Here is a 25590-nt window from a genome sequence, read left to right on the forward strand (position 1 = left end):
CAGAAAAAAAACCGGCCAGAAGCCTCTCGTGAACCGGGGAGCCGAGACATCGGGCGCGTCAAATCACAAACGGATCGCACGCCTCGCCCTCTCGGCCCACCCATGGCTGCTCAGCGACTTCCATTCCGTCATCAGCCAGGCTGAGGGAGCTGAATCCCTCTAGGCTCGCTGGTCAAGAGAACAGGAGACTCCTTTTACACAAAGGGTGGGGGGAGTGGGGAACAGGCTGCCCAGCCATGTTGCTGGATCCAATAACCTGATTTCTTTCTACAAATGGCTGCATGAGATCCTCAAAGTAATGCACTACTAACTACTGAAGGGGCCAGATGGCCTCTTGTTCTTACTGTTTTCATTTATAAACCCTAAGATCACTTAATTACTTAATGAAAGAAGCATTAACGCAGTCGTTTACTGCGTTAGCTACAATGCACTATGGTTTCAGGGGCAGCGCTTGGCTGTGTCGTCACTAGCGGATGAGCTTCTTTAAGGCACAGGGTGGAGTTAGCGAACTGAACCCCGAAAACCCCGGGGCTGAGTAACAGGCGCCCCAGGAATCATGCAGCTGAGACCCCCTGCGGCTCCCGCGCTGGCCAGCGGGCCGTGCGGCCGGCGGCCCCTCACCCAGGATCTCGGGGTTCCGGATGACGGAGCCGATCTGGCGCAGAGCCTGCTGGCCGGCCTTCTGGACCTTGACGTGCGAGTCGGTCAGGACCTCCGTCAGCTTGGGCACGATGCTGGGCAGGCAGGAGGACAGCTGCTTGGGGGCGCAGTAGGCCATGGCGCCCAGCAGCTCCACAGAGCCTGGCGCGGGAGAGGGAGAAGGCGAGTGAAAAAGGTTTTACCCCCCCGTCTCTATGCTCCAGCTGATGTATGCGACTCCCACCCACACAAACACGCACACCGCAAAGCAACGGCCACACACACACACGTGTGCACACACGCACGGACACCCACCTGCCTTGGTCCGCCAGGACTCCTCCTCCAGGGCCACCAGCAGGGAGGGCAGCACCAGCTTCACCCCGTGGGCACTGAGGTTCCTCATCACCGCCTTGGCACAGTCGTCTGCCGCCTGCGAGAGGGGGACACACTCAGGTCAATCTCTCCGCCAGGCCACGTGCACAGAGGGGCACGGGGGGGGGGTTGGGGGGTCACTGACCTCGCGGACGTACTGGTTGCCGTCCCCAAAGCACAGCAGCAGGTGGGGCAGGACGTGGACGACGTAGGGCTCGAACAGCTTCCCCAGCATGTTGCACAGCATCTCAAACGCAAACAGGGAACCTGGGGCAGCAAGAGGCACAGTCACACGCTGCACGATCCGAACAGGGCGAGCCGCAGACAGGGGCGCCGAGCGGCAGGCAGGGCGAGCCGCAGGCAGGGGCGCCGAGCGGCAGGCAGGGCGAGCCGCAGGCAGGGGCGCCGAGCGGCAAGCAGGGCGAGCCGCAGACAGGAGCGCCGAGCGGCAGGCAGGAGCGCCGAGCGGCAGGCAGGCAGGGCGAGCCGCAGACAGGAGCGCAGAGCGGCAGGCAGGGGTGTTGAGCCGCAGGCAGGTTGAGCAAGTGGCAGACAGGAGTGCCGAGCGGCAGGCAGGGCGAGCCGAGCGGCAGGCAGGGCAAGTGGCAGACAGGTGCTCCATTAGACAGGCAGGGCGAGCCGCAGACAGGAGCGCCGAGCGGCAGACAGGTGCTCCACTACGACAGGCAGGGCGAGCCGCAGGCAGGCAGGGCAAGTGGCAGACAGGTGCTCCATTAGACAGGCAGGGCGAGCCACAGACAGGAGCGCCGAGCGGCAGACAGGTGCTCCACTACGACAGGCAGGGGTGTCGAGCCGCAGACAGGAGTACCGAGCGGCAGACAGGTGCTCCACTACGACAGGCAGGGGTGTCGAGCCGCAGACAGGAGTACCGAGCGGCAGACAGGTGCTCCACTACGACAGGCAGGGCAAGTGGCAGACAGGTGCTCCACTACGACAGACAGGGTGAGCCGCAGACAGGAGCGCCGAGCGGCAGACAGGAGCGCCGAGCGGCAGACAGGTGCTCCACTACGACAGGCAGGGCGAGCCAAGCAGCAGGTGAACACACACAGACAGGGGCCCGCACACACAGGCCCGGCGGCGCACACACTGACCCTCTCTGCGGCGGAAGTTCTTCTTGTCCTGGATGGCGTCGGTCAGCGTGGTCATGATGTCCTGCTGCTTGAGCGACAGGATGCCCAGCCCCTTGACCAGCCCGGCCAGGCCGTACGCCGCCCCCTTCCTCTCCGCGTACTTGTCGCTCTCCAGCAGCAGCTGCAGCAGCTTGTGCACCATCCCGCCCGCGTCCTCCTTGATGGCCGGCACCAGCGGGGGCAGGCAGCTGGCCACCGACTCCTGGACCTGCGAGACGGGGGGGGACAGGGAGAGGCATGTCGCTCGAGCCCGGGACAGGGGCACAGGGGGAGGCAGGAGAGCCGAGGAGAAGGCCTACCTGCTGCGAGGGGGTGGACAGCGCGGCGACCAGCTTGGCCACGATGGGCTTGACCTTGGGGTCGCTCTTGTCCAGGTGCTTGGCCAGAGAGCCCATGAGGATGACCACGCTCTGCCGCACGGCGTCGTAGCTGGCGTCCTGCGGCGCGCTCTTCAGGAACTCCTCGAACACGGGCAGCAGGGAGCTGACATTGTCCTGCAGGAGAGCACCGGGCCGTCAGAGAGCGGTCACCCCGCCTCACACCCCCACCTTCCTGGCAGCCCGCACGAAGCAGTGGGACGGGCGAGATCAAGTGAGAGAGGCGGCTCTTGCCAGCAGCCATATCACCCTGCAGCTCACCACCGACAGCCCCCAGAAGCCCAGCAGGGTGAGTCTGGCCAGTACCTGGAGGGGAGACTCCTGGGAAAGCTAAGGGTGCTGCTGGAAGAGGTGTTAGTGCGGCCACCAGGGGGCGCTCACCCTGCGGTCTGTGTGGGTCCTAATGCCCCAGTATAGTGACGGGGACACTGTACTGTAATCAAGGTGCCAACCTTTGGATGAGATGTAAAACCGAGGTCCTGACTCTCTGTGGTCATTAAAAATCCCAGGGCGTTTCTCGAAAAGAGTAGGGGTGTAACCCCGGCGTCCTGGCCAAATTTCCCACTGGCCTTTACCAATCATGGCCTCCTAATAATCCCCATCTCTGAACTGGCTTCATTACTCTGCTCTCCTCCCCACTGAGAGCTGGTGTGTGGGGAGAGGACTGGCGCATCATCCAGGTGGGGCTGCACACTGGTGCTGGTGGAGGGGATCCCCATGACCCATGAAGCGCTCCGAGTGGAGTGTCAGAAAAGCGCTATCGAAGTGTGAGGAATTCTTCTCCTCCACAACCCTTCCCGGTTCTCCCGGTGAGCCGCAGTGGCCAGCGCAGTACCTTGCCGTGCGTGTTGAGGGCGGAGAGCGCGGCGTCCAGCATGCTGCGGCGCACTTCGGGGTGCCGGTCGTTCAGGGCGTCCGGGACGAAGAAGAGGAAAAGAGGGGTGACCTGGGAGCTGTCCAGGTACTGGGAGAGCTTGTTCAGGGCCAGGGCTATGCCACACCTGCCGAGAGAGGGGAAGGGAAGGAGTGTGAGGGACATGGAGTGGAGGGGGGGGGGGGGGGGGGTCTTCTCTCCCGAATTACACCCGGCTGGTCCTCACCTGGCCTCCCACTGGTCAGGCGGAGCCTCAGAGATGACACGGCCCAGGGCGTCTAACACAGGAGGAGGTCTCTGTAGAAGAAAAACACAGATAAAGCTGCCCCTGCTGGTGCATCACTGCGCCATACGGGTGCATCCTGCTGGAAACACACTGCCCCCTGCTGGTGCATCCTGCTGGAAACACACTGCCCCCTGCTGGTGCACCACTTACCCCTTCTGGAAACACACTGCCCCCTGCTGGTGCATCCTGCTGGAAACACACTGCCCCCTGCTGGTGCATCCTGCTGGAAACACACTGCCCCCTGCTGGTGCACCACTTACCCCTTCTGGAAACACACTGCCCCCTGCTGGTGCACCACTAACCCCTGCTGGAAACACACTGCCCGTGCTGGTACATCACAGCCTTCTGTAGATGTATCACTGCATTCCACTGGAAACACACTAACCCGTGCTGGTGCACCACTAACCCCTGCTGGTGCATCCTGCTGGAAACACACTGCCCCCTGCTGGGGCACCACTGCCCCCTGCTGGTGTATAACTGCCTTCTGTAGCTGTACCACTGCATTCCACTGGAAACACACTGCCCCTGCTGGTGTATAACTGCCTTCTGTAGCTGTACCACTGCATTCCACTGGAAACACACTGCCCCTGCTGGTGTATAACTGCCTTCTGTAGATGTACCACTGCATTCCACTGGAAAATACACTAACCCCTGCTGGTGAACCACTAACCCTCCTGGAAACACCCCGGCCCCTGCAGGTATATAACTGTCTTTTGTGGGTGAACCACGTTGCAGGCTCCACTGGAAACACTGCCCCCTGCTGGGGATAATACACTCTACTCAGCAACACTGGTACCTTCAAGAACTAAACACAACTACTACACAACACAAGCTTGGAATCAGGGAAGAGCCTCCAGCCTCTTCCCGCCAGAACCGCGCACGCATACCCCTGACAGCCGGACCGGGTGACCGGCGACCCGCCCCCCCCCCGTGCGCGGCGCGGCAGGCGGCGGACTCACGTAGAGCTTCTCCTGGTACAGGTCGACGAGCCGCGCCATGACCTGCGGCGCCTGCTCGCGGTACTGGCACACCGCGCTGGACAGGGCCTCCGCCCCCGCGGCGCGCACGGCGCCCTCGGCGTGCGTCACGTCCCCGATCAGCAGCGGGCACAGGCCCGGCACCAGCTCCAGGCACAGGGACTGCCACAGCCGGCCGGCGAGCGCCCGGCCCTCCTCCTCCACGTCGAAGCGCGCCACCCACAGCCTCTGCAGCAGCCGCAGCCCGCCGGCCTCCGCGCCGTCGGTGGGCAGGACCAGCTCCAGCTCCAGCAGGCCCTGGGGGGCGAGGGGGGGGGCGGGGGGGTCAGAGTGCGCAGCGGGCGCTGCAGCGGAACCGGAGGGGTGGCGGCGGGTCTCACCCTGAGCGCGGCGTCCCTCACGGCGAAGCAGGGCGACAGCAGCGCCTGCAGCAGCACGTCGATCTCCTCCTGCTCCGCCACCGCGCAGCCACGCCCCCCGCCCGCGCTGGCGCACACCGCCGTCAGGCACCGCGACGCCAGCACCTGCGGGCACACGGCACGCGTCACTCGGGGCGCACACTCACTCCGGGAGAGAGAGAGACTCGGGGCGCACACTCCGGGAGAGAGAGAGACTCGGGGCGCACACTCCAGGAGAGAGAGAGGGAGATGGGGAGACTCGGGGCGCATACTCAGGGAGAGAGAGAGAGAGATGGGGAGACTCGGGGCGCACTCTCAGGGAGAGAGAGAGAGAGATGGGGAGACTCGGGGCGCACACTCAGGGAGAGAGAGAGACTCGGGGCGCACACTCAGGGAGAGAGAGAGAGAGAGATGGGGAGACTCAGGGCGCACACTGAGGGAGAGAGAGAGAGAGAGATGGGGAGACTCTGGGCGCACACTCAGGGGGAGAGAGAGAGAGAGATGGGGAGACTCTGGGCGCACACTCAGGGAGAGAGAGAGAGAGAGATGGGGAGACTCAGGGCGCACACTGAGGGAGAGAGAGAGAGAGAGATGGGGAGACTCTGGGCGCACACTCAGGGGGAGAGAGAGAGAGAGATGGGGAGACTCTGGGCGCACACTCAGGGAGAGAGAGAGAGAGAGATGGGGAGACTCGGGGCGCACACTGAGGGAGAGAGAGAGAGAGAGATGGGGAGACTCGGGGCGCACACTGAGGGAGAGAGAGAGAGAGAGATGGGGAGACTCTGGGCGCACACTCAGGGGGAGAGAGAGAGAGAGATGGGGAGACTCTGGGCGCACACTCAGGGGGAGAGAGAGAGAGAGATGGGGAGACTCGGGGCGCACACTCAGGAGAGAGAGAGAGAGAGAGAGAGAGAGAGAGAGAGAGAGAGATGGGGAGACTCTGGGCGCACACTCAGGGGGAGAGGGAGACGGGGAGACAGCCGTGCGCTGGGGCGCTGGATCCGTACCTGCAGCCGGGGGGCGCCTGTCCCAATCAGCCTGGTGAGGAGCAGCAGCATGCTGACGCGGGGCAGGAGCTCCGGCCCGCTCTGTGCAACGGGGGGACAGGAGAGCAGCTCGTCAACACGCGCCCCGAGAGACAGCGCGGGCCGGGGTGACGGGGAACCGCAGTCCCCATTTCTCAGAGCGGGCAGTAAATATCCACGACAAAATAAACCGACTGACGGTATCGCTGAACTTGACAAACTGAACGAAACACAAAACCGGGAACTTTGTGAAAGTACTGTGAGTGTGAGGTCGTTGCAAACCCCTGGTCTTGAGGCAGGTGAGAGACTTTACCGGGTGGTAGGAGGGAAAACAGTTAGTGACTGGGATGACTGGGGTCCTGGAGAATGGACCTGGCCTTCTTCAGACATCTAGCGGAGTCCAGACATCCTGGACGTCTGGTAGCTCACAGCCGGCAGTGAGCTGTGCTGACTGCACCACCCTCTGCGGGACTTTGCGATCATGGGCGGAGCAGCTCCCACACCAGGCAGTGATGCAGCCAGTCAGGATGCTCTCAATAGCGCACCTGCAGAAGCTGGCCTGGATACGTGACGGCATGCCGAACGCGACGCCAACGAGCCGAATCACAGAACATGGCGCGGCGCAGACCTGGAGATGTCAACTGCTTTGGGATGTCAATTGGGGGTTTTACATATTACCGTGTGCATGTTACTGTCACCGTGGTTTTGAAATGCGCTCATTCGTGCCGATTCTTTCTAACGGTGCGGTGTGGCGTGGCGTGGCTAAGGATCTGCGCCTGTGGCTGGGAGGTTGCCGGTTCAAATCCCGCGGCCGGCAGAGGAATCCCATTCCGTTGGGCCCCTGAGCAAGGCCCTTCACCCCAGCTGCTCCAGGAGTGCTGTAAAATGGCTGACCCTGCGCTCTGACCCCCAGCTTCTCTCCCTGTCTGTGTGTCTCATGGAGAGCGAGCTGGGGTCTGTGAAAAGACGAATTGTATCTGGCCAACAATGTGATGTCAACCCCGCTGTGGCTACCTCGTCCATCAGCAGCTCGGGGGCGGCGCCGGCGGAGCGCAGCTGGGCGTGCTCGTTGATGACCTGCAGCGCCTGCACCAGCAGGGCCTCCGCCTCCTCGCCGTCGTTGGGCGTGTCCGTCAGCACGGCGCGCAGGAACGGGAAGCAGAAGGAGAAGGCCGGGGCGGAGAGCGGCTGGACGCCTGCGCGGCGAGAGCACAAGAACACGGCGTTACAGCGCCGCCACGGCAGCAGGCATATCACTCTGCTGGCAGCCCCACTGGAGCCCAGCAGGGTGAGCCTGGCCAGTACCTGGAGGGGAGACTCCTGGGAAAGCTGAGGCTGCTGCTGGAAGAGGTGTTAGTGGGGCCAGCAGGGGGCGCTCACCCTGCGGTCTGTGTGGGTCCTGATGCCCCAGTATAGTGACGGGGACACTATACTGTAAACGGGCGCTGTCCTTCAGATGAGATGTAAAACCGAGGTCCTGACTCTCTGGGGTCATTAAAAATCCCAGGGTGTTTCTCGAAAAGAGTAGGGGTGTAACCCGAGCAAATTTCCCATTGGCCCTTACCAGTCATGGCCTCCTGCTGGTGTATAACTGCCTTCTGTAGCTGTACCACTGCGTTCCACTGGGAACACACTGCCCCCTGCTGGTGCACCACTGAGAGCTGAGAGCTGGTGTGTGGGGAGAGTTCTGGCGCATCATCCAGGTGGGGATCCCCATTACCTGTCAAGGTGCTGGTGGAGGGGGATCCCCATTACCTGTCAAGCGCTTTGAGTGGAGTGTCCAGAAAAGCGCTATAGAAGTGTAGGGAATTATTACTATCACTGTGCCTGCGCCGGGGGGCGGCGGGCCTCACCGTGCTCGGGCCTGCCCTCGCGGTGCGGCACGGTGTGGGCGTGCAGCAGCTCCACGGCGCGGCGGGTGGCGGCGCCCAGCTCCTCCTGGCCCCACGCCTCGTCCAGCTGGCACGCCGGCTTCAGCAGCCGCAGGGTGACGTGTCCCACCAGCAGGCCTGCCGGCCCAGCGAGAGAGGACGCACGGGTTAGAGACGCTGGGAGAGACACAACGCACACTGGCCGGATATCTGACCGGCAAAGAGACAGCAAACAGCAACAGAGCCTGACGAAGTACAGGCTCACTGACCACAGCCTGGTCACAGACTCTGGACACAGGCAGACCGGGCTGCCCAGAGGACAGGCTCACTGACCACAGCCTGGACACAGAATCTGGACACAGGCAGACCGGGCTGCCCAGAGAGGACAGGCTCAGTGACCACAGCCTGGACACAGAATCTGGACACAGGCAGACCGGGCTGCCCAGAGGACAGGCTCAGTGACCACAGCCTGGACACAGACTCTGGACACAGGCAGACCGGGCTGCCCAGAGGACAGGCTCACTGACCACAGCCTGGACACAGACTCTGGACACAGGCAGACCGGGCTGCCCAGAGGACAGGCTCACTGACCACAGCCTGGACACAGACTCTGGACACAGGCAGACCGGGCTGCCCAGAGAGGACAGGCTCAGTGACCACAGCCTGGACACAGAATCTGGACACAGGCAGACCGGGCTGCCCAGAGAGGACAGGCTCACTGACCACAGCCTGGTCACAGACTCTGGACACAGGCAGACCGGGCTGCCCAGAGAGGACAGGCTCACTGACCACAGCCTGGACACAGACTCTGGACACAGGCAGACCGGGCTGCCCAGAGAGGACAGGCTCAGTGACCACAGCCTGGACACAGAATCTGGACACAGGCAGACCGGGCTGCCCAGAGAGGACAGGCTCAGTGACCACAGCCTGGACACAGAATCTGGACACAGGCAGACCTGGCTGCCCAGAGAGGACAGGCTCAGTGACCACAGCCTGGACACAGAATCTGGACACAGGCAGACCTGGCTGCCCAGAGAGGACAGGCTCAGTGACCACAGCCTGGACACAGAATCTGGACACAGGCAGACCTGGCTGCCCAGAGAGGACAGGCTCAGTGACCACAGCCTGGACACAGAATCTGGATACAGGCAGACCTGGCTGCCCAGAGAGGACAGGCTCAGTGACCACAGCCTGGACACAGAATCTGGACACAGGCAGACCGGGCTGCTCAGAGGACAGGCTCAGTGACCACAGCCTGGACACAGACTCTGGACACAGGCAGACCGGGCTGCCCAGAGGACAGGCTCACTGACCACAGCCTGGACACAGAATCTGGACACAGGCAGACCTGGCTGCCCAGAGAGGACAGGCTCAGTGACCACAGCCTGGACACAGAATCTGGACACAGGCAGACCGGGCTGCCCAGAGAGGACAGGCTCAGTGACCACAGCCTGGACACAGAATCTGGACACAGGCAGACCGGGCTGCCCAGAGGACAGGCTCAGTGACCACAGCCTGGACACAGAATCTGGACACAGGCAGACCGGGCTGCCCAGAGGACAGGCTCAGTGACCACAGCCTGGTCACAGACTCTGGACACAGGCAGACCGGGCTGCCCAGAGGACAGGCTCAGTGACCACAGCCTGGACACAGAATCTGGACACAGGCAGACCGGGCTGCCCAGAGGACAGGCTCAGTGACCACAGCCTGGACACAGAATCTGGACACAGGCAGACCTGGCTGCCCAGAGGACAGGCTCAGTGACCACAGCCTGGACACAGAATCTGGACACAGGCAGACCTGGCTGCCCAGAGAGGACAGGCTCAGTGACCACAGCCTGGACACAGAATCTGGACACAGGCAGACCTGGCTGCCCATAGAGGACAGGCTCACTGACCACAGCCTGGACACAGAATCTGGACACAGGCAGACCTGGCTGCCCAGAGAGGACAGGCTCAGTGACCACAGCCTGGACACAGAATCTGGACACAGGCAGACCTGGCTGCCCAGAGAGGACAGGCTCAGTGACCACAGCCTGGACACAGAATCTGGACACAGGCAGACCTGGCTGCCCAGAGAGGACAGGCTGTGCTCCCACTGCCAGCAGGGAGAAATAGAGACAGAGGTGCACTTCCTACTGCACTGTGACAGATACTCTGGGATTAGAGAAACATTCTTCCCGAAATTCAGAAATCTAATCCCAGAGTTCCCACACCTGCCAGAATCACAGCGGGTCCCAATCCTACTGGGAGAGGGAGGAGGGAACTCAGTTGAACTGGCAGCCCAGTGTGTGATCTCCTGTCACAGCCTGAGGAACAGTAAGCTTGTCTCTCAGTAATGCTCCACATGTCTGAATATCTAATTGTCCTATGACGTGTCTTTATTGTAAATGTCTGCAGAGGGGGGCGGAGTCTTACCCAGGCCGCGCAGCTCGGCCGGCAGCAGGACCTGCCCCAGCTCCAGGAAGGGCCCTCGGAGGTGCGGAGCGGCCAGCGGGGAGGGCAGCAGAGGGAGGACCTGCTGCAGCACGGCGGGCAGCTGCTGACACAGGCCGGGGGGCTTCCTGCTCACCAGCGCCCCCAGCAGGCCAAGCGAGTACTGCAGCTCCCGGTCCAGCTGAGACGCAGAGAGAGACGGGGAGAGGTTGCAAGGATGGACTGTCCAGTGCTGGACAACACGCACCTTTCAAACCCAACCCGCTGCTCCCCCCAGTTAACGGAGGGGGGCGAGGGGGGGAGCCCACCTGCTGCAGCCTGCGGCGGACAGAGGCCTCCTTCTCCAGCTGCGCCGCCACCATCTCCTTCTGCTTGCTGCTGAGCTGCACCTCCTCCTTGATGCCCTTCTTCCTCTTCATCTCCTGCGGACAGACAGGTGGGGGTCAGAGCCGCCATAGCCGCGCGGAGGGACGGGGAGGGACGGGGGGGACGGCCCTCACCTCCTTCAGCTCCAGCTCGATGATCTGCTCCTTGAAGGAGTAGGCCTTGTTCTCCCGCTTCAGGTTGCCTTTCTTGGCGCTGTCCTGCTGGGCACTGCGGAGAGGGCACAGGTTGGGCCAGTCAGCAGCTGGACAGCCAAGGGAACGCACTAACACCACCACCACTGCGGTCAGCAGCTGGACAGCCAAGGGAACGCACCAACACCACCACCACTGTGGCCAGCAGCTGGATAACTGGGGGCACATAGTAATGACCACAACCCTCTGGTCATCAGCTGGACAACCAAGGGAACACAGTAATGACCACAACACTGCAGTCAGTAGCTGGACAGCTGGGGACACACAGTAATGACCACAAGCCTCTGGTCATCAGCTGGACAACCAAGGGAACACAGTAACAGCTACAACACTGCGGTCTGCAACACTCTGGCCAGCAGTTGGACAGCTGGGGGCACACAGTAACGATCACAACCCTCTGGTCATCAGCTGGACAACCAAGGGAACACAGTAACAGCTACAACACTGCAGTCAGCAGCCGGACAGCTTGGGGCACACAGTAATGACCACAACACTGCGGCCAGCAGCTGGACAGCCAAGGAAGTACAGTAATGACCACAACACTGCGGCCAGCAGCCGGACAGCCGGGGGACAGTCAGGACCTCGATGCGGACGCGGCGGTGTACCTCTGGATGATGCTCTTGTCGTACAGCTCCCCCTCGGGCGTCTGCATGATGGCGTACTCCTCCCGCGTCACGTGCAGCAGCGCCGGCGCCTCCAGCCCCGCCAGGATCCGCCCGACCACGCGCGGGAGCAGCTGGCCCGGGGACAGCGCCGCGAGCGAGCCCGCCGCGTTCAGCGCCGCCTGCGGGGACACCGGACCGGACAGCTCACAAACACACCCGGACACCGGACACCGGACACCGGACAGCTCGCTAACACGCCCGGACACCGGACACCGGACACCGGACACCGGACACCGGACACCGGACAGCTCGCAAACACGCCCGGACACCGGACACCGGACCGGGACTGGACGCGGGCAAAGAAATGTGAAAGTGTCCGAGGATCCGATATCCCCATGGAGACTGTCGGCGGACCGAATCCTGACTGGGAAACGGGCTCAGGAAGAGACGTCACAACGAGCCGGCGAAAACCGGACCGCGGATCCGGCCGGAGTGGGAACGGCGGCGGTCAGAGGCGCCGGCGATCCTGACCTGGTCGGAGATGTCCCGATCCAGAATGCGCGGGAGGATCTCGTCCACGTGGCTGTCCACAAACTCGGCGGCGCTGATCTTCATCCGGGACAGGACGGCCGGCCAGAGGTCCCGCTGCGCGGCCTCTGGAGGGGGGCGGGAGAGGAGGGGGCGCGCGTCAGGACGGGGCCAGGCCGCGGGGGGGGGGGGGCCCGGGAGCCGAGCCGAGCCGAGCCGAGCCGAGCCGAGGGGGAGGGGCGGACACTCACCGATGGAGGGGTGGTGCGCCACCACGATGACCTCCGCCGCCAGGTTCTCGGCCTCCGCGGGGTCCGCCTCCAACCCCGGCACGGCTGTGATGACGCACAGCGCCTCCTTCAGGACGCGCGGGGGGGTGTAGGTGCGGCCGAGCTCGGACAGCTCCCCCGCCTCCGTCACCAGGGCCTCCGGGGGCAAAACCTACGGGGAGGAGGAGCAACCTGTGACCTGGTCGACACCGGCCACCCCCACCCCTGTCGCCATCCCCCTCCGATCATGCAGCTGCTGACTGCTCTGCTCTCGGCTGAACCTGCTCTCGCGTTCCAGCATGGGGGTCGAGCAAAACGAAAGATCTGAACGCAGGTGGAACTGCGGTTAAAGCCGAGATTGAGAGATTTCTTTACCCAAAGGGGTGCGGGAGGGTGGAACAAGCTACCCATCCACGTGGTTGGAGCCGATACCCTGGCTTCTCGGAAGCTGGGGCACCAGGATTAGATCCTGGGATGAATTAGCCACTAACTGCCGAACAGGCTTGGTGGGCTGAACAGCCTGTTGTTTCTTAGCTGACTTTCAGACCCTCTCAGCTCTGCCACAGTGCCCCTCGGGGGAGGGCACGCCTACCGGAGCCCCGGTCAGACCTGCAGGCTCACCGCAGGCCACAGGACCCTCCGGCGCTCGGCCTGGTGCCACGACACCAGTGCCCCTCCCTGCCCTCTCCTCTCTCACCTTGTGCGAGCTGAGCACCGCCTTCAGCTCTCCCAGCAGGCCGTGGGCGAGCTGCGCGCCCCCCAGAGAGCCCAGCAGCCTGCGCACGGTCTGCTGCGCCTGCCTGCGCACGCGCCAGCCCCGCGACATCAGCACGGACACCAGGGCACGGTGATACATCCTGCCAGAGAGGGAGGGAGAGGGGTGAGACTGGCACAGAGAGAGAGAGGGAGGGAGAGGGGTGAGACTGGCGCAGAGAGAGAGAGAGAGAGAGGGAGGGAGAGGGGTGAGACTGGTGCAGAGAGAGAGAGGGAGGGAGAGGGAGAGGGGTGAGACTGGCGCAGAGAGAGAGAGAGGGAGAGGGGTGAGACTGGCGCAGAGAGAGAGAGAGGGAGAGGGGTGAGACTGGCGCAGAGAGAGAGGGAGAGGGGTGAGACTGGCGCAGAGAGAGAGAGAGGGGTGAGACTGGCGCAGAGAGAGAGAGGGAGAGGGAGAGGGGTGAGACTGGCGCAGAGAGAGAGAGAGAGAGGGAGGGAGAGGGAGAGGGGTGAGACTGGCGCAGAGAGAGAGAGAGAGGGAGAGGGGTGAGACTGGCGCAGAGAGGGAGAGGGAGGGAGAGGGTGAGACTGGCGCAGGGACAGAACGAAGTGGAGTGATGAGAAAGTTTTGAGGGCAGCAGAGACTGAGGGAGAGAGAGACTCACTGCGCTCTGTGGTCGGTGAGCCGGTGGGGATGATCCAGGAAAAGTCGTTCACACAGCTGGAGCACAGTGCACAGAGCTGTGGGGGGGGGAGAGAGAGAGTCACACACAGCTGGAGCACAGTGCACAGAGCTGGGGGGAGAGAGAGTTACACAGCTGGAGCACAGTGCACAGAGCTGTGGGGGGGGAGAGAGAGAGTCACACGCAGCTGGAGCACAGTGCACAGAGCTGTGGGGGGGGAGAGAGAGAGTCACACACAGCTGGAGCACAGTGCACAGAGCTGGGGGGGAGAGAGAGTCACACAGCTGGAGCACAGTGCACAGAGCTGGGAGGGAGAGAGAGTTACACACAGCTGGAGCACAGTGCACAGAGCTGGGGGGAGAGAGAGAGTCACACAGCTGGAGCACAGTGCACAGAGCTGGGAGGGAGAGAGTCACACAGCTGGAGCACAGTGCACAGAGCTGGGGGGAGAGAGAGTTACACACAGCTGGAGCACAGTGCACAGAGCTGTGGGGGGGAAGAGAGAGTCACACACAGCTGGAGCACAGTGCACAGAGCTGGGGGGGAGAGAGAGTTACACACAGCTGGAGCACAGTGCACAGAGCTGGGGGGAGAGAGAGTCACACAGCTGGAGCACAGTGCACAGAGCTGGGGGGGAGAGAGAGTTACACACAGCTGGAGCACAGTGCACAGAGCTGGGGGGAGAGAGAGTCACACACAGCTGGAGCACAGTGCACAGAGCTGGGAGGGAGAGAGAGTTACACACAGCTGGAGCACAGTGCACAGAGCTGGGGGGAGAGAGAGAGTCACACAGCTGGAGCACAGTGCACAGAGCTGGGAGGGAGAGAGTCACACAGCTGGAGCACAGTGCACAGAGCTGGGGGGAGAGAGAGTTACACACAGCTGGAGCACAGTGCACAGAGCTGGGGGGGGAAGAGAGAGTCACACACAGCTGGAGCACAGTGCACAGAGCTGGGGGGAGAGAGAGTTACACACAGCTGGAGCACAGTGCACAGAGCTGGGAGGGAGAGAGTCACACAGCTGGAGCACAGTGCACAGAGCTGGGGGGAGAGAGAGTTACACACAGCTGGAGCACAGTGCACAGAGCTGTGGGGGGGGGAGAGAGTCACACACAGCTGGAGCACAGTGCACAGAGCTGTTGGGGGGGAGAGAGTTACACACAGCTGGAGCACAGTGCACAGAGCTGGGAGGGAGAGAGTCACACAGCTGGAGCACAGTGCACAGAGCTGGGGGGAGAGAGAGTTACACACAGCTGGAGCACAGTGCACAGAGCTGGGGGGGGGAAGAGAGAGTCACACACAGCTGGAGCACAGTGCACAGAGCTGGGGGGAGAGAGAGTTACACACAGCTGGAGCACAGTGCACAGAGCTGGGAGGGAGAGAGTCACACAGCTGGAGCACAGTGCACAGAGCTGGGGGGAGAGAGAGTCACACAGCTGGAGCACAGTGCACAGAGCTGGGGGGGAGAGAGAGTTACACACAGCTGGAGCACAGTGCAAAGAGCTGGGGGGAGAGAGAGAGTCACACACAGCTGGAGCACAGTGCACAGAGCTGGGGGGAGAGAGAGTCACACAGCTGGAGCACAGTGCACAGAGCTGGGGGGGAGAGAGAGTTACACACAGCTGGAGCACAGTGCACAGAGCTGGGGGGAGAGAGAGAGTTACACACAGCTGGAGCACAGTGCACAGAGCTGGGGGGAGAGAGAGTCACACAGCTGGAGCACAGTGCACAGAGCTGTTGGGGGAGAGAGAGTCACACACAGCTGGAGCACAGTGCACAGAGCTGGGGGGAGAGAGAGAGTCACACACAGCTGGAGCACAGTGCACAGAGCTGTGGGGAGAGAGAGAGTTACACACAGCTGGAGCACAGTGCACAGAGCTGGGGGGGAGAGAGAGTTACACACAGCTGGAGCACAGTGCACAGAGCTGTGGGGGGGGGAGAGAGTCACACACAGCTGGAGCACAGTGCACAGAGCTGTTGGGGGGGAGAGAGTCACACACAGCTGGAGCACAGTGCACAGAGCTGGGGGGAGAGAGAGTTACACACAGCTGGAGCACAGTGCACAGAGCTGGGGGGAGAGAGAGTTACACACAGCTGGAGCACAGTGCACAGAGCTGTGGGGGGGAGAGAGAGTCACACACAGCTGGAGCACAGTGCACAGAGCTGGGGGGAGAGAGAGTCACACAGCTGGAGCACAGTGCACAGAGCTGTTGGGGGGAGAGAGAGAGTCACACACAGCTGGAGCACAGTGCACAGAGCTGGGGGGAGAGAGAGAGTCACACACAGCTGGAGCACAGTGCACAGAGCTGGGGGGAGAGAGAGTCACACACAGCTGGAGCACAGTGCACAGAGCTGTTGGGGGGAGAGAGAGAGTCACACACAGCTGGAGCACAGTGCACAGAGCTGGGGGGGAGAGAGAGTTACACACAGCTGGAGCACAGTGCACAGAGCTGGGGGGAGAGAGAGAGTTACACACAAATGTCTCCACAGGGAAGGGGCTTGAACCCAGGGTCCCCAGAATGAGAGCAGATTTGCATCCGCATCAAGGTGTGTAAAACCCTGTCACACACGGCGAGAGCGCATGGCACAGTCGGGGGCTCACCCTCCTCCGGGGCCTGGGACAGGAACTTCTCCGCCGTGAACAGCTGCGTCTTCTCGTCCAGCACCAGCGGCCAGAACCCCGCCAGCCTCCCCTCTGGACCGCGCCCCGGGCCGACAAGAGAGACAGAGGTCAGATCAGACGGCACCGTCCAGCACCACGGGCGGGCCGCCACGGTCAAGGAACACATCTGCAGTTGTGGCAGTCGGACAGCAGAAAAACGGCGCAGGACGGAGGAGGAGGGGCGTGTCCTCACCCGTCAGCGTGTCCAGCAGGCAGAGGCGGCTCAGCAGGACCGCGGCCGCCACGGCCTCGCAGAGCAGGGCCTGCTGGGTAGGCTGGGCGGCGGCCTTCTCCACCGTCTGGGTCAGCAGGGGCAGCAGCTCCACGGCCTGGGGCAGCGTGTCTCCTGGGCAGACGGACAGGCAACGTATTTTAACGAGTCTTCTCCTCCTGGGAAGACTGTAGCGCCTCTTTATTTTAATGATATATTTTAATGAGTCTTCTCCAGGGAAGACTAGCGCTACTTTATTTTAATTATGTATTTTTAACAAGTCTTTTCTTCCTGGGAAGACTGTAGTGCTTCTTAATTTTAACAATGTATTTTAACGAGTCTCCTCTTCGCTACAGAAACTACAAGAGGCTTGAAATCGGACAGAGGTCCTCGGACCGTACGGACCCCCTGCCCGGCCCACTGACCTTTGAAGGCTCCCAGCATGCCCTGCAGGTAGGCGTGGCGGACGGGCGAGGTGCTGGTCTTCAGGGTGAAGGCCTTCTTCAGCCAGGCCAGCAGCGCCGCCGGCACCTCCACGCTGAGGCGGCCCGCCCACTGCGACAGCACGCCCACCGCATGGACCAGGGTGCCCTCGTGCACTGGGGAGAGGGACGGGGTGTCAGAGATACCCCCGCTCCGGGCTGCGGTGCCCGGGGGACAACGGACCGGCGCGGCGTCTCCTACCTTCCTGCTGCAGGAAGGGGATGAAGAGCTCCACCACTCTGGTGCTGAGGGCCTGGCTGGAGCCGCCCGAGGCGGCGTGGTGACTGAGACTGCCGATGCCTGCAGGGAGAGGGCGGACACGTGCTCAGAGACCCGGGAATCGGCAGACCGGGACCCTCCCCGCCCCCAGAACCCCAACCGGTGTGCCCCGCTCCGCGGCAGCCCAGCGCCGAAGTGGGCGCACACACCCGCGGCGACAGGCACAGGAGCGCGCGCGCAGGGCTGCCCCGCCGGGTCCCGAGAGGGGCGCCAACGCCCCCGGCCACGCAGGGCTGATGGGAAAGAGAGGCGCAGGTTGAACAGGCGGGCTACCTGACAGGACGCTGATCTTCTGCGCCACCACCGTCAGCTTGCCCTCCGACCCTGCAAGAGAACAGCGAGCCATGAGCACGTGCCGATGCGCGACTCCCGGGTCCTCCGGACTGGGGCGCCTCCAGGTTTCACTGCAGCTCAGCTCTTCAATGCGCCTGTTACTGCAGGATTAGGACTGAACAGCCCTGATCTAACCGTACGAGAATTAAAACATGCAGGGGGAGAGCACCCAGCCCAGCCCCAGTTCAGTACAGCGCTGGGACTAACAAGGCGCTCCTCCCATTTCTGCACAGTGCTTTGTGTGAGCGGAAGGGAAGGCTACACCTCCAGCCCTCGGGCCCAGTTTCCTGGGACGCGACCGGCGCCGTCCGCAGCTGTCAGAGTCCCCTGGACTCCGGGGAAGCGTCATCGCGGTGTGAGCTCGCGCGCGGGCACCACCCACCTCCCAAGATGCTGAAGAGCTGGGTCAGCAGGTCCTGCACGGCGGACGGGTCGCTGCACTGATGGGCCAGGTTCCGCAGCGCCACCACCGCCTGCCCCATCAGGGCTGGGTTATTGGCCTTCAGCTGGCCTGCAACACAGCAAGAGTGGGACAGCTCAGCCCCCAGCTCTGCCTCCAGGAGCACAGCAAGAGTGAGATAGCTCAGCTCCACCCTCAGGAGCACAGCAAGAGTGAGACAGCTCCGCCCCACCCTCAGGAGCACAGCAAGAGTGAGACAGCTCCGCCCCACCCTCAGGAGCACAGCAAGAGTGAGACAGCTCTGCCCTGCCCAACAGGAGCACAGCAAGAGTGAGATAGCTCAGCCCTGCCCTCAGGAGCACAGCAAGAGTGAGACAGCTCAGCCCCCAGCTCTGCCTCCAGGAGCACAGCAAGAGTGAGACAGCTCCGCCCCACCCTCAGGAGCACAGCAAGAGTGAGATAGCTCAGCCCCAGCCTCAGGAGCACAGCAAGAGTGAGACAGCTCAGCCCCACCCTCAGGAGCACAGCAAGAGTGAGACAGCTCAGCCCCACCCTCAGGAGCACAGCAAGAGTGAGACAGCTCAGCCCCACCCTCAGGAGCACAGCAAGAGTGAGACAGCTCAGCCCCCAGCCTCAGGAGCACAGCAAGAGTGAGACAGCTCAGCTCCTCTGGCCTGGAGCACAGCAAGAGTGAGACAGCTCAGCTCCTCTGGCCTGGAGCACAGCAAGAGTGAGACAGCTCAGCTCCTCTGGCCTGGAGCACAGGGCACCGAGCACATCCAGCCCTGGCACTCAAACTGGCAGAAGGAGCAGACATTTTACGCAAATGACGCTGTTGGCCTGCTCTGTGAAACAGACAACGAGCGATCGGCTGGTCGGTCGGTGGACTTACTGGCCAGGCCTTTACCGATGTCCATGGCATACTGGCTGAGGTCAAGGGTCACGGAGGACAGCAGGCTGGAAATCGCTGTTCGGAAAGAGAAGATCACCCTGGTCACACAAAGCAGAGACTACCTTATTAAGACTAGCCTACTTCTTGCTAAACAGTAAACTGCACGCTTATCCACATACAGCAGTGGGACTTCAAGACTTATTGATAAGAGAACCTCCTTGCCAAGTAGAGAAAGTCCTCTCGCCCGAGAAATCCCCTCCACCGCCACAGCTGGAGCAGCCCAGACTGCTGGACCCAGAGCCGCGGTACGAAAACGCAGACAGGGTCCGAAGTGTCGGGTCCCGCGTTCACTGCTCTGCTCGGGCCGCTAGCAGCGGGAGTGCGACCCCTCACCCTCGACCCCTGACCCCTGACCCCTCGCCCGCAACTCACTCTCCATGGCGTTCTCCGGGCTGCGCAGGAGGGACTTCTGCAGGGCGGGCAGCAGCAGCTCCTTGAACTCGGCGTGGCTGACGTGGCGAAGCACGGGGGCGCACCTCTCCTGCAGGCCACAGGGCGACAGCACCCTCCGGTTAGCGGCTTCGCCCCGAGCTTTCGGGTTCTGTCACGCCTCCGACCCCCACCCCACCCCTCCTCCTGGCCGACTCCCCAGCGGCGAATCAAACGCCCGACACTGTGCACGACACAACCTGGTCTCATCTCGGTTCTGGCTCACAGCCCGCCCCAGCCCCCCGCTGAAACGGTTCCCAATTCGACCCGCTTCAGGATGCGCTCACCAGGATGTGGTTCTGAGGCTTGGACTTGCTCATCAGGACCGTCTTCACATAAAGGTCCAGCAGGCCGCTCTGGAGAGAGGACAAGACAGGTTAGCAGCAGGACCCAGAATCCATCTCAACTTGCTGCACAGACTTCCTGTGTGCGGGCGTCACTCTGACCTTGTGCTTGTCCACAGTGGCCATGTCTCTCTGGGTGGAGCAGAAGTCCACACACACCCCCAGCAGGCCCAGGGAGCTCTGGTGCTGGTCCAGACTCAGCAAGGTGGACAGGTACTGATCTGCCAGGCCCGGGTTCTGGAGAAAGAATGACCAGGGACGTTGAGAGCACAGACGGACAGTGTGGCCTGCGGCCCGAGCGATGTGGGGAACCCCAGCTCTGCTCCCCTCAGAGGTCCAGGCTGCTGAAGCTGCCTGTTTCAAGACTGTGGATGATAACAGACTACGCGCCACAATGAAATAGGTTTACTAGATAAAGTGTTTACCTTTAGTGTGATACTTGCTCTGCTAAACTACTGTGCCCAGAAACCAAACACCAGATCCCACCCCTCTCACCCCTCGGCCCCCACCCCTCACCAACGGGTCCACCCCTCGGCCCCCACCCCTCGGCCCCCACCCCTCACCAACGGGTCCACCCCTCGGCCCCCACCCCTCACCAGCGGGTCCACCCCTCGGCCCCCACCCCTCACCAACGGGTCCACCCCTCGGCCCCCACCCCTCACCAACGGGTCCACCCCTCACCAACGGGTCCACCCCTCGGCCCCCACCCCTCACCAATGGGTCCACCCCTCGGGCCCCACCCCTCACCAACGGGCCCCGCCCCCTCACCTGTGTCCACAGCAGATGCAGGCTCTTCAGGGCCGACGCGACAGTGTTCCTGCGTGCTCCTCCCAGCACCTCGGACAGCAGCAGACTCTGCACCTCCACCTGGCAAAAACAGAGCCGTCAGCACAGCCCAGCGATGAGCATGACTCCCTGCCTGTGCCGGCTCATGGGCAGAAAACACCAGGCGTTTCAGACAACACTAGTTACTAATCCTCGCCTTAATCCAGCTCTCCCTCAAGAAAGCCCAGGAAACGTGCTCATAAGCGCACAACCTGCTGAGAGCTACTAGGAAAAAGACACTCAGGACAAGGGAACATGGAGAATCGTAGCTTTTATGTGCTGCATTTGTTTCAGGGACATCTTAATTGTCTTGACTAATTGGAAAGATCACTACCCACAATTATCTTCTCCAAACCTAGACGTTTTACAACACATTTTAGCGTCTTAAGTGTAAGTAAAGGCACATTTCCCAGAGTATATAAGGAGACAATACCCACATTCAGTAATTCTCCAGCTCCTCTGACCTCAGTTCTCAGAAAAATGCACTTCTTTCTGCTGTGGTCTTGCAGAACTACTTGATTCTTTCACACGCAGTCCGATTTATCCCTGCGCCTTCTCTACTGCCCAGTAAAACCCGGAACGGCTCAGCGTGCTGCGCATGAGGAGTCTGGCCCATCCGGCTGTGCAGACTCACCAGCTTCTTCCAGGTGGGGCCCTCTCGGCTGTCGGGGGAGGGGAAGACGGCGCGCACCAGCAGGCAGGTCCAGGACAGGGCCAGCGAGGCCGCTGGGGCCGAGCTCTTGCTGCGGGGAGGGGGAGGGGAGAGGGTGTGAGGCCAGGGCTGGGGACGTCACTGATAACCCAGCCCAGTCAGCTACAGTCACGGCCAGCGATCAGCAGGCCTAGCCGGTGAGGGAGCCGCCAGGCCACGGAGCTGGGCAGGGGCCTGCCTGCCTGCCCCACAGCCCAGCCAACACCGGCACCCGCGGGGGCTCACCTGGGCATGCCCGTCTTGCTGATCACGCCGCAGGTCTGCAGGCTGTGCAGGAGGTTGGCTGCCGTGGCGCTGGGCTGAGACTCTGCCAGCCGCCGGATCGCACAGTGCAGAGCCCTGCAGGACGTCGCGTCCCTGCACAGAGGACAGAGGCGGGAGAGAGACAGGGTTAAACTGCAGGAACAGACAGAGGGACAGGGTTATACTGCAGGAGCAGACAGAGGACAGAGGGACAGGGTTATACTGCAGGAGCAGACAGAGGGACAGGGTTATACTGCAGGAGCAGACAGAAGACAGAGGGACAGGGTTATACTGCAGGAGCAGACAGAGGACAGAGGGACAGGATTATACTGCAGGAGCAGACAGAGGGACAGGATTATACTGCAGGAGCAGACAGAGGGACAGGGTTATACTGCAGGAGCAGACAGAGGACAGAGGGACAGGGTTATACTGCAGGAGCAGACAGAGGACAGAGGGACAGGGTTATACTGCAGGAGCAGACAGAGGGACAGGATTATACCGCAGGAGCAGACAGAGGACAGAGGGACAGGATTATACTGCAGGAGCAGACAGAGGACAGAGGGACAGGATTATACTGCAGGAGCAGACAGAGGGACAGGATTATACTGCAGGAGCAGACAGAGGGACAGAGGGGAAAAGACACTATTAAAACTGCAGGAACAGACAGTGGACAAAGAGTCAGAAGGGGAACAGAAAAACAAAGTTTATAAAGAAAGAGGAGGCCATGTGGCTGTCTGGAGAGGGAGAAGGACAGGGCTCAGTCCACAGCGCTGCTGACCTGTAGCGGTGAAGAGTCAGACAGAAGAGTCGGCACAGCCCCTTCACCGCCGACTCCGGGAGCTCTGGGGGGAGAGAGAGGCCGTCACGACCGCCCTGCTGCCACCCACAAGGGGCAGCGGAGAGCACTGCAATTTACTGCCACTGGCGTGCATCACGTATATTATTATTATTATTATTATTATTATTATTATTATTATTATTATTCGTATGAGCTTAACACGCAGAAGTTACACAGTTCTATTGTCACAGTCAGGTGCCTCAGCCAGTCGTGGCTGGCATCACCCAAATCGGTCAAGTTGCCGGGGCACCTGAGGCGAGGGCAGGAGTACAGGATGTGGTCGGCCGTCTGCGCCCTGCCGTCGCCGCATTGGCAAGTTGGGGCCTCAGTGAGACCCCACTTGTGTAGGGTGGCCCGGAAACGGCCATGTCCGGTTCTTAGTCGGCTCAGCTTGACCAAGGCTTGTCTGGGTAGGTCATTTCCAGGGGGTTTGTGAGATACTTTGTCGATAAACTGTTCCAGCCTGTGGTTGTTATTATTCCACACGTCTTGGCACTTTTTGTTAGCCCAATTGGTGCCATTGTCGTTGTCTGCTTCTTTCAGGAGGCGCCTCATTGTGTTGGAAGGTGAGTGCCGGTTTTCTAGTGGGAGGATCGTGGTGTTCCGGTTGCAGATGGCATCGTATATAATGAATATCATGGTTTAACATCAAGCAGACACGGGGAGCAATTTAGCTCAGGAAATCGGCTCATTCGAAAGCTGCTGACGTGCACGCAGTACGGCCTCACCTTTCCCCATCATGCATTGCTCCAGCTCTCCCAGAATCTCTCTCCTCTCTCTCACGCTGGCCGTCGTCACCTTCACTGCAAACTTCTTCAAGGTCTCCGCAACCTGGGCGCCATGGGAGCGAGAGTGTTAACACTGCGCTGCCCCCTAGGGGACAGTCAGCAACCTGGGCGCTGTGCCATCAGAGAGACAGTTAACAGCACAGCACTGCGCTGCCCCCTACAGGACACTCAGCAACCTGGGCGCTGTGCCATCAGAGAGACAGTTAACAGCACAGCACTGCGCTGCCCCCTACAGGACACTCAGCAACCTGGGCGCTGTGCCATCAGAGAGACAGTTAACAGCACAGCACTGCGCTGCCCCCTACAGGACACTCAGCAACCTGGGCACTGTGCCATCAGAGAGAGAGTTAACAGCACAGCACAGCACTGCGCTGCGCTGCGCTGCCCCCTACAGGACACTCAGCAACTTGGACACTGTGCCATCAGAGACAGTTAACAGCACAGGACTGCCCCCCGCAGGCCCCTCCACGCCTGGGCGCCGTGGCGGTCCAGTCAGAGCGGGCGGGCGCCCTGACAGAGAGCACTGCGCACTTCATCGTCTCCGGGCGGTCTGACCGAGGGCGCATGCGAGCGCAGTGCTGTTTTGTCTTGGCGATAAAAAAGCCCATTTGTAAACGACAAAAGGCGAAACTTATAATCGCCGGGGCGCTGGTTTAGGTGCCTGTAGCAGACGTAATGCAAGTCTAAAACCAGTTAACATATTAACATTCTGAAAACAAACGGAGTGGGTCTGCGAGTCTGTCGGTCCGCCCCGTTAACGGAGGAACAGCACAGTCCAGAAACATCCGAATCTGAACACCAGCAGAGCGGAAGGAACCGGGAACCAGACCCTGGACATCTGTGGATCTCGGCCCCTAGCTAAAATCTACTCGTGGCTGTGGATGCCTTCTGCTTAAGTGGATTCATTTAAAAAGTGTTTCTACGGGTTTTAACGAAAGGCGGGGAACACAAAGCCTTCACTTCCGTCCGGCACCAGATAGGCCGGTTCTGCGAGCTCTGCCGAGTCCGTGTCTGTCAGCATTTCTGAAAGTGGGTTCGCACTTTTTTGTCCATTAACGGACTTCAGTGATTCATTACTGATCACGCAGAGGAGAAAGACAATCGATGGTCAATAATATACAGTATATACATAAAACTTCGGCTCTGGAGTTGGCGCATCAGAGTGCAAACTTTGACCAGGAAGGTCTGCCACGGTATTCTTTTCCCTTTGCAGATTTAAAATGTTGGGGGGTAGCGGTTAGTCACTCCCTTGCTATAAGTACCACCGCTTGCGGACCGGTCTCGTCTCTCTCCGTCGCCCTCTCCTCCGATTTAGAGCATCGCTCGTTCCGGCTAGTCTGGCTCTGCGGCGGAACACGACTGCACGACCCGATCCGAACCAAGCGCAGCCGAAACACCGACACTGTAAAAACACATTTTGTACAATTCAAACACACTCAGACCTGCGTGTCCGCCGCCATCTTGCCGGTCTCGATCCAGGAAGGAATTGGCAAGCAACCACTTCCGGGTTATCTCGCTGTAACCCACGTGGAGTTATTAGCCGTGCTCGCTGTTTCTGATGGGATGTGGGTCAACTTGCCTTCTCCCGCTTTGTTACAAATGTAAACCGACCTTATTTTCTTTTGTTTTGACAGTATTTTACTCCTCTATATTATATTTTAAACCTGTTGTTTCATCTTATTCAGGTTTGTCCGCTGTCGGTAAGTGTCAAAACAAAAACAGACCCGAAAGTACAGTACACAAAAAGTTGTATTGCATTATACACATTATAAATATATTGCAAAAATCCCCAGCATATATTGTACAAAAAACAATTGGAAACAGGAAAAAAAACGTATGTAAGAGTTTTATGTTTAGTCCAAAAACAGGTCAGTGTTGCCCCTGCCCAGACACACAGTGGATGAGTTGTACAGTCTTTGGCAGAAGGCAGGAATGACCTCCTGTAGCGCTCCCTGTCGCACCATGGTTGGATCAGCCTATTGCTGAGCGTGCTCTTCATTATCACAAGCATGTCATGGGGGTGGGAGACGTTGTCCATGATGGCCATTCATTTGGACACCATTCTCCTCTCAGCCACTACCTCCAGGGTGTCTAGATCAGACCCAATGACAGGACTGGCTCTTTTGATAAGCTTGTTCAGCCTGTTAGCATCCCCTGCTCTAATCCCAGAGCCCCAGCACACCACTTCGTAGAAAATGGTACTCGCTACAACCGACTGATAGAACATATGGAGCATCTTACTACACACATTGAAGGACCTGAGCCTCCTCAAGAAGTAGAGTTTATGTAGATGGTCTCAGTGTTCTTAGT

At 60.8% G+C, this 25590-nt stretch overlaps 1 protein-coding gene across 1 annotated transcript in view; it reads right to left on the reverse strand.

Moving 5' to 3' along the window:
* The window catches only part of gcn1 (GCN1 activator of EIF2AK4), a 32958-nt gene extending 8159 nt beyond the window's left edge, over window positions 1-24799 (reverse strand). Inside the window, exons 1-36 of the mRNA XM_069181963.1 lie at window positions 24723-24799; window positions 23221-23323; window positions 22433-22496; window positions 21637-21768; window positions 21334-21442; window positions 20643-20741; window positions 19977-20111; window positions 19818-19886; window positions 19474-19582; window positions 19042-19116; window positions 18132-18260; window positions 17690-17740; window positions 17339-17437; window positions 17080-17253; window positions 16637-16789; window positions 16384-16476; window positions 13765-13840; window positions 13083-13242; window positions 12368-12557; window positions 12120-12244; window positions 11589-11767; window positions 10906-10999; window positions 10714-10827; window positions 10388-10586; window positions 7953-8108; window positions 7114-7295; window positions 6082-6162; window positions 5057-5200; window positions 4659-4973; window positions 3640-3710; window positions 3375-3540; window positions 2462-2656; window positions 2124-2370; window positions 1157-1278; window positions 955-1069; window positions 622-801 (exon numbers count right to left, since the gene is read on the reverse strand). Coding sequence (XP_069038064.1) covers window positions 622-801; window positions 955-1069; window positions 1157-1278; window positions 2124-2370; window positions 2462-2656; window positions 3375-3540; window positions 3640-3710; window positions 4659-4973; window positions 5057-5200; window positions 6082-6162; window positions 7114-7295; window positions 7953-8108; window positions 10388-10586; window positions 10714-10827; window positions 10906-10999; window positions 11589-11767; window positions 12120-12244; window positions 12368-12557; window positions 13083-13242; window positions 13765-13840; window positions 16384-16476; window positions 16637-16789; window positions 17080-17253; window positions 17339-17437; window positions 17690-17740; window positions 18132-18260; window positions 19042-19116; window positions 19474-19582; window positions 19818-19886; window positions 19977-20111; window positions 20643-20741; window positions 21334-21442; window positions 21637-21768; window positions 22433-22496; window positions 23221-23323; window positions 24723-24740 — 4723 coding nt within the window. The 5' untranslated portion in view covers window positions 24741-24799. The remainder of the gene's footprint in view (window positions 1-621; window positions 802-954; window positions 1070-1156; window positions 1279-2123; window positions 2371-2461; window positions 2657-3374; window positions 3541-3639; window positions 3711-4658; window positions 4974-5056; window positions 5201-6081; window positions 6163-7113; window positions 7296-7952; window positions 8109-10387; window positions 10587-10713; window positions 10828-10905; window positions 11000-11588; window positions 11768-12119; window positions 12245-12367; window positions 12558-13082; window positions 13243-13764; window positions 13841-16383; window positions 16477-16636; window positions 16790-17079; window positions 17254-17338; window positions 17438-17689; window positions 17741-18131; window positions 18261-19041; window positions 19117-19473; window positions 19583-19817; window positions 19887-19976; window positions 20112-20642; window positions 20742-21333; window positions 21443-21636; window positions 21769-22432; window positions 22497-23220; window positions 23324-24722) is intronic.
* Window positions 24800-25590: the final 791 nt, after the last annotated feature.

Source organism: Lepisosteus oculatus, chromosome 22 (genome assembly GCF_040954835.1).
Source record: "Lepisosteus oculatus isolate fLepOcu1 chromosome 22, fLepOcu1.hap2, whole genome shotgun sequence".
In the NCBI taxonomy this organism is placed as follows: domain Eukaryota; kingdom Metazoa; phylum Chordata; class Actinopteri; order Semionotiformes; family Lepisosteidae; genus Lepisosteus; species Lepisosteus oculatus.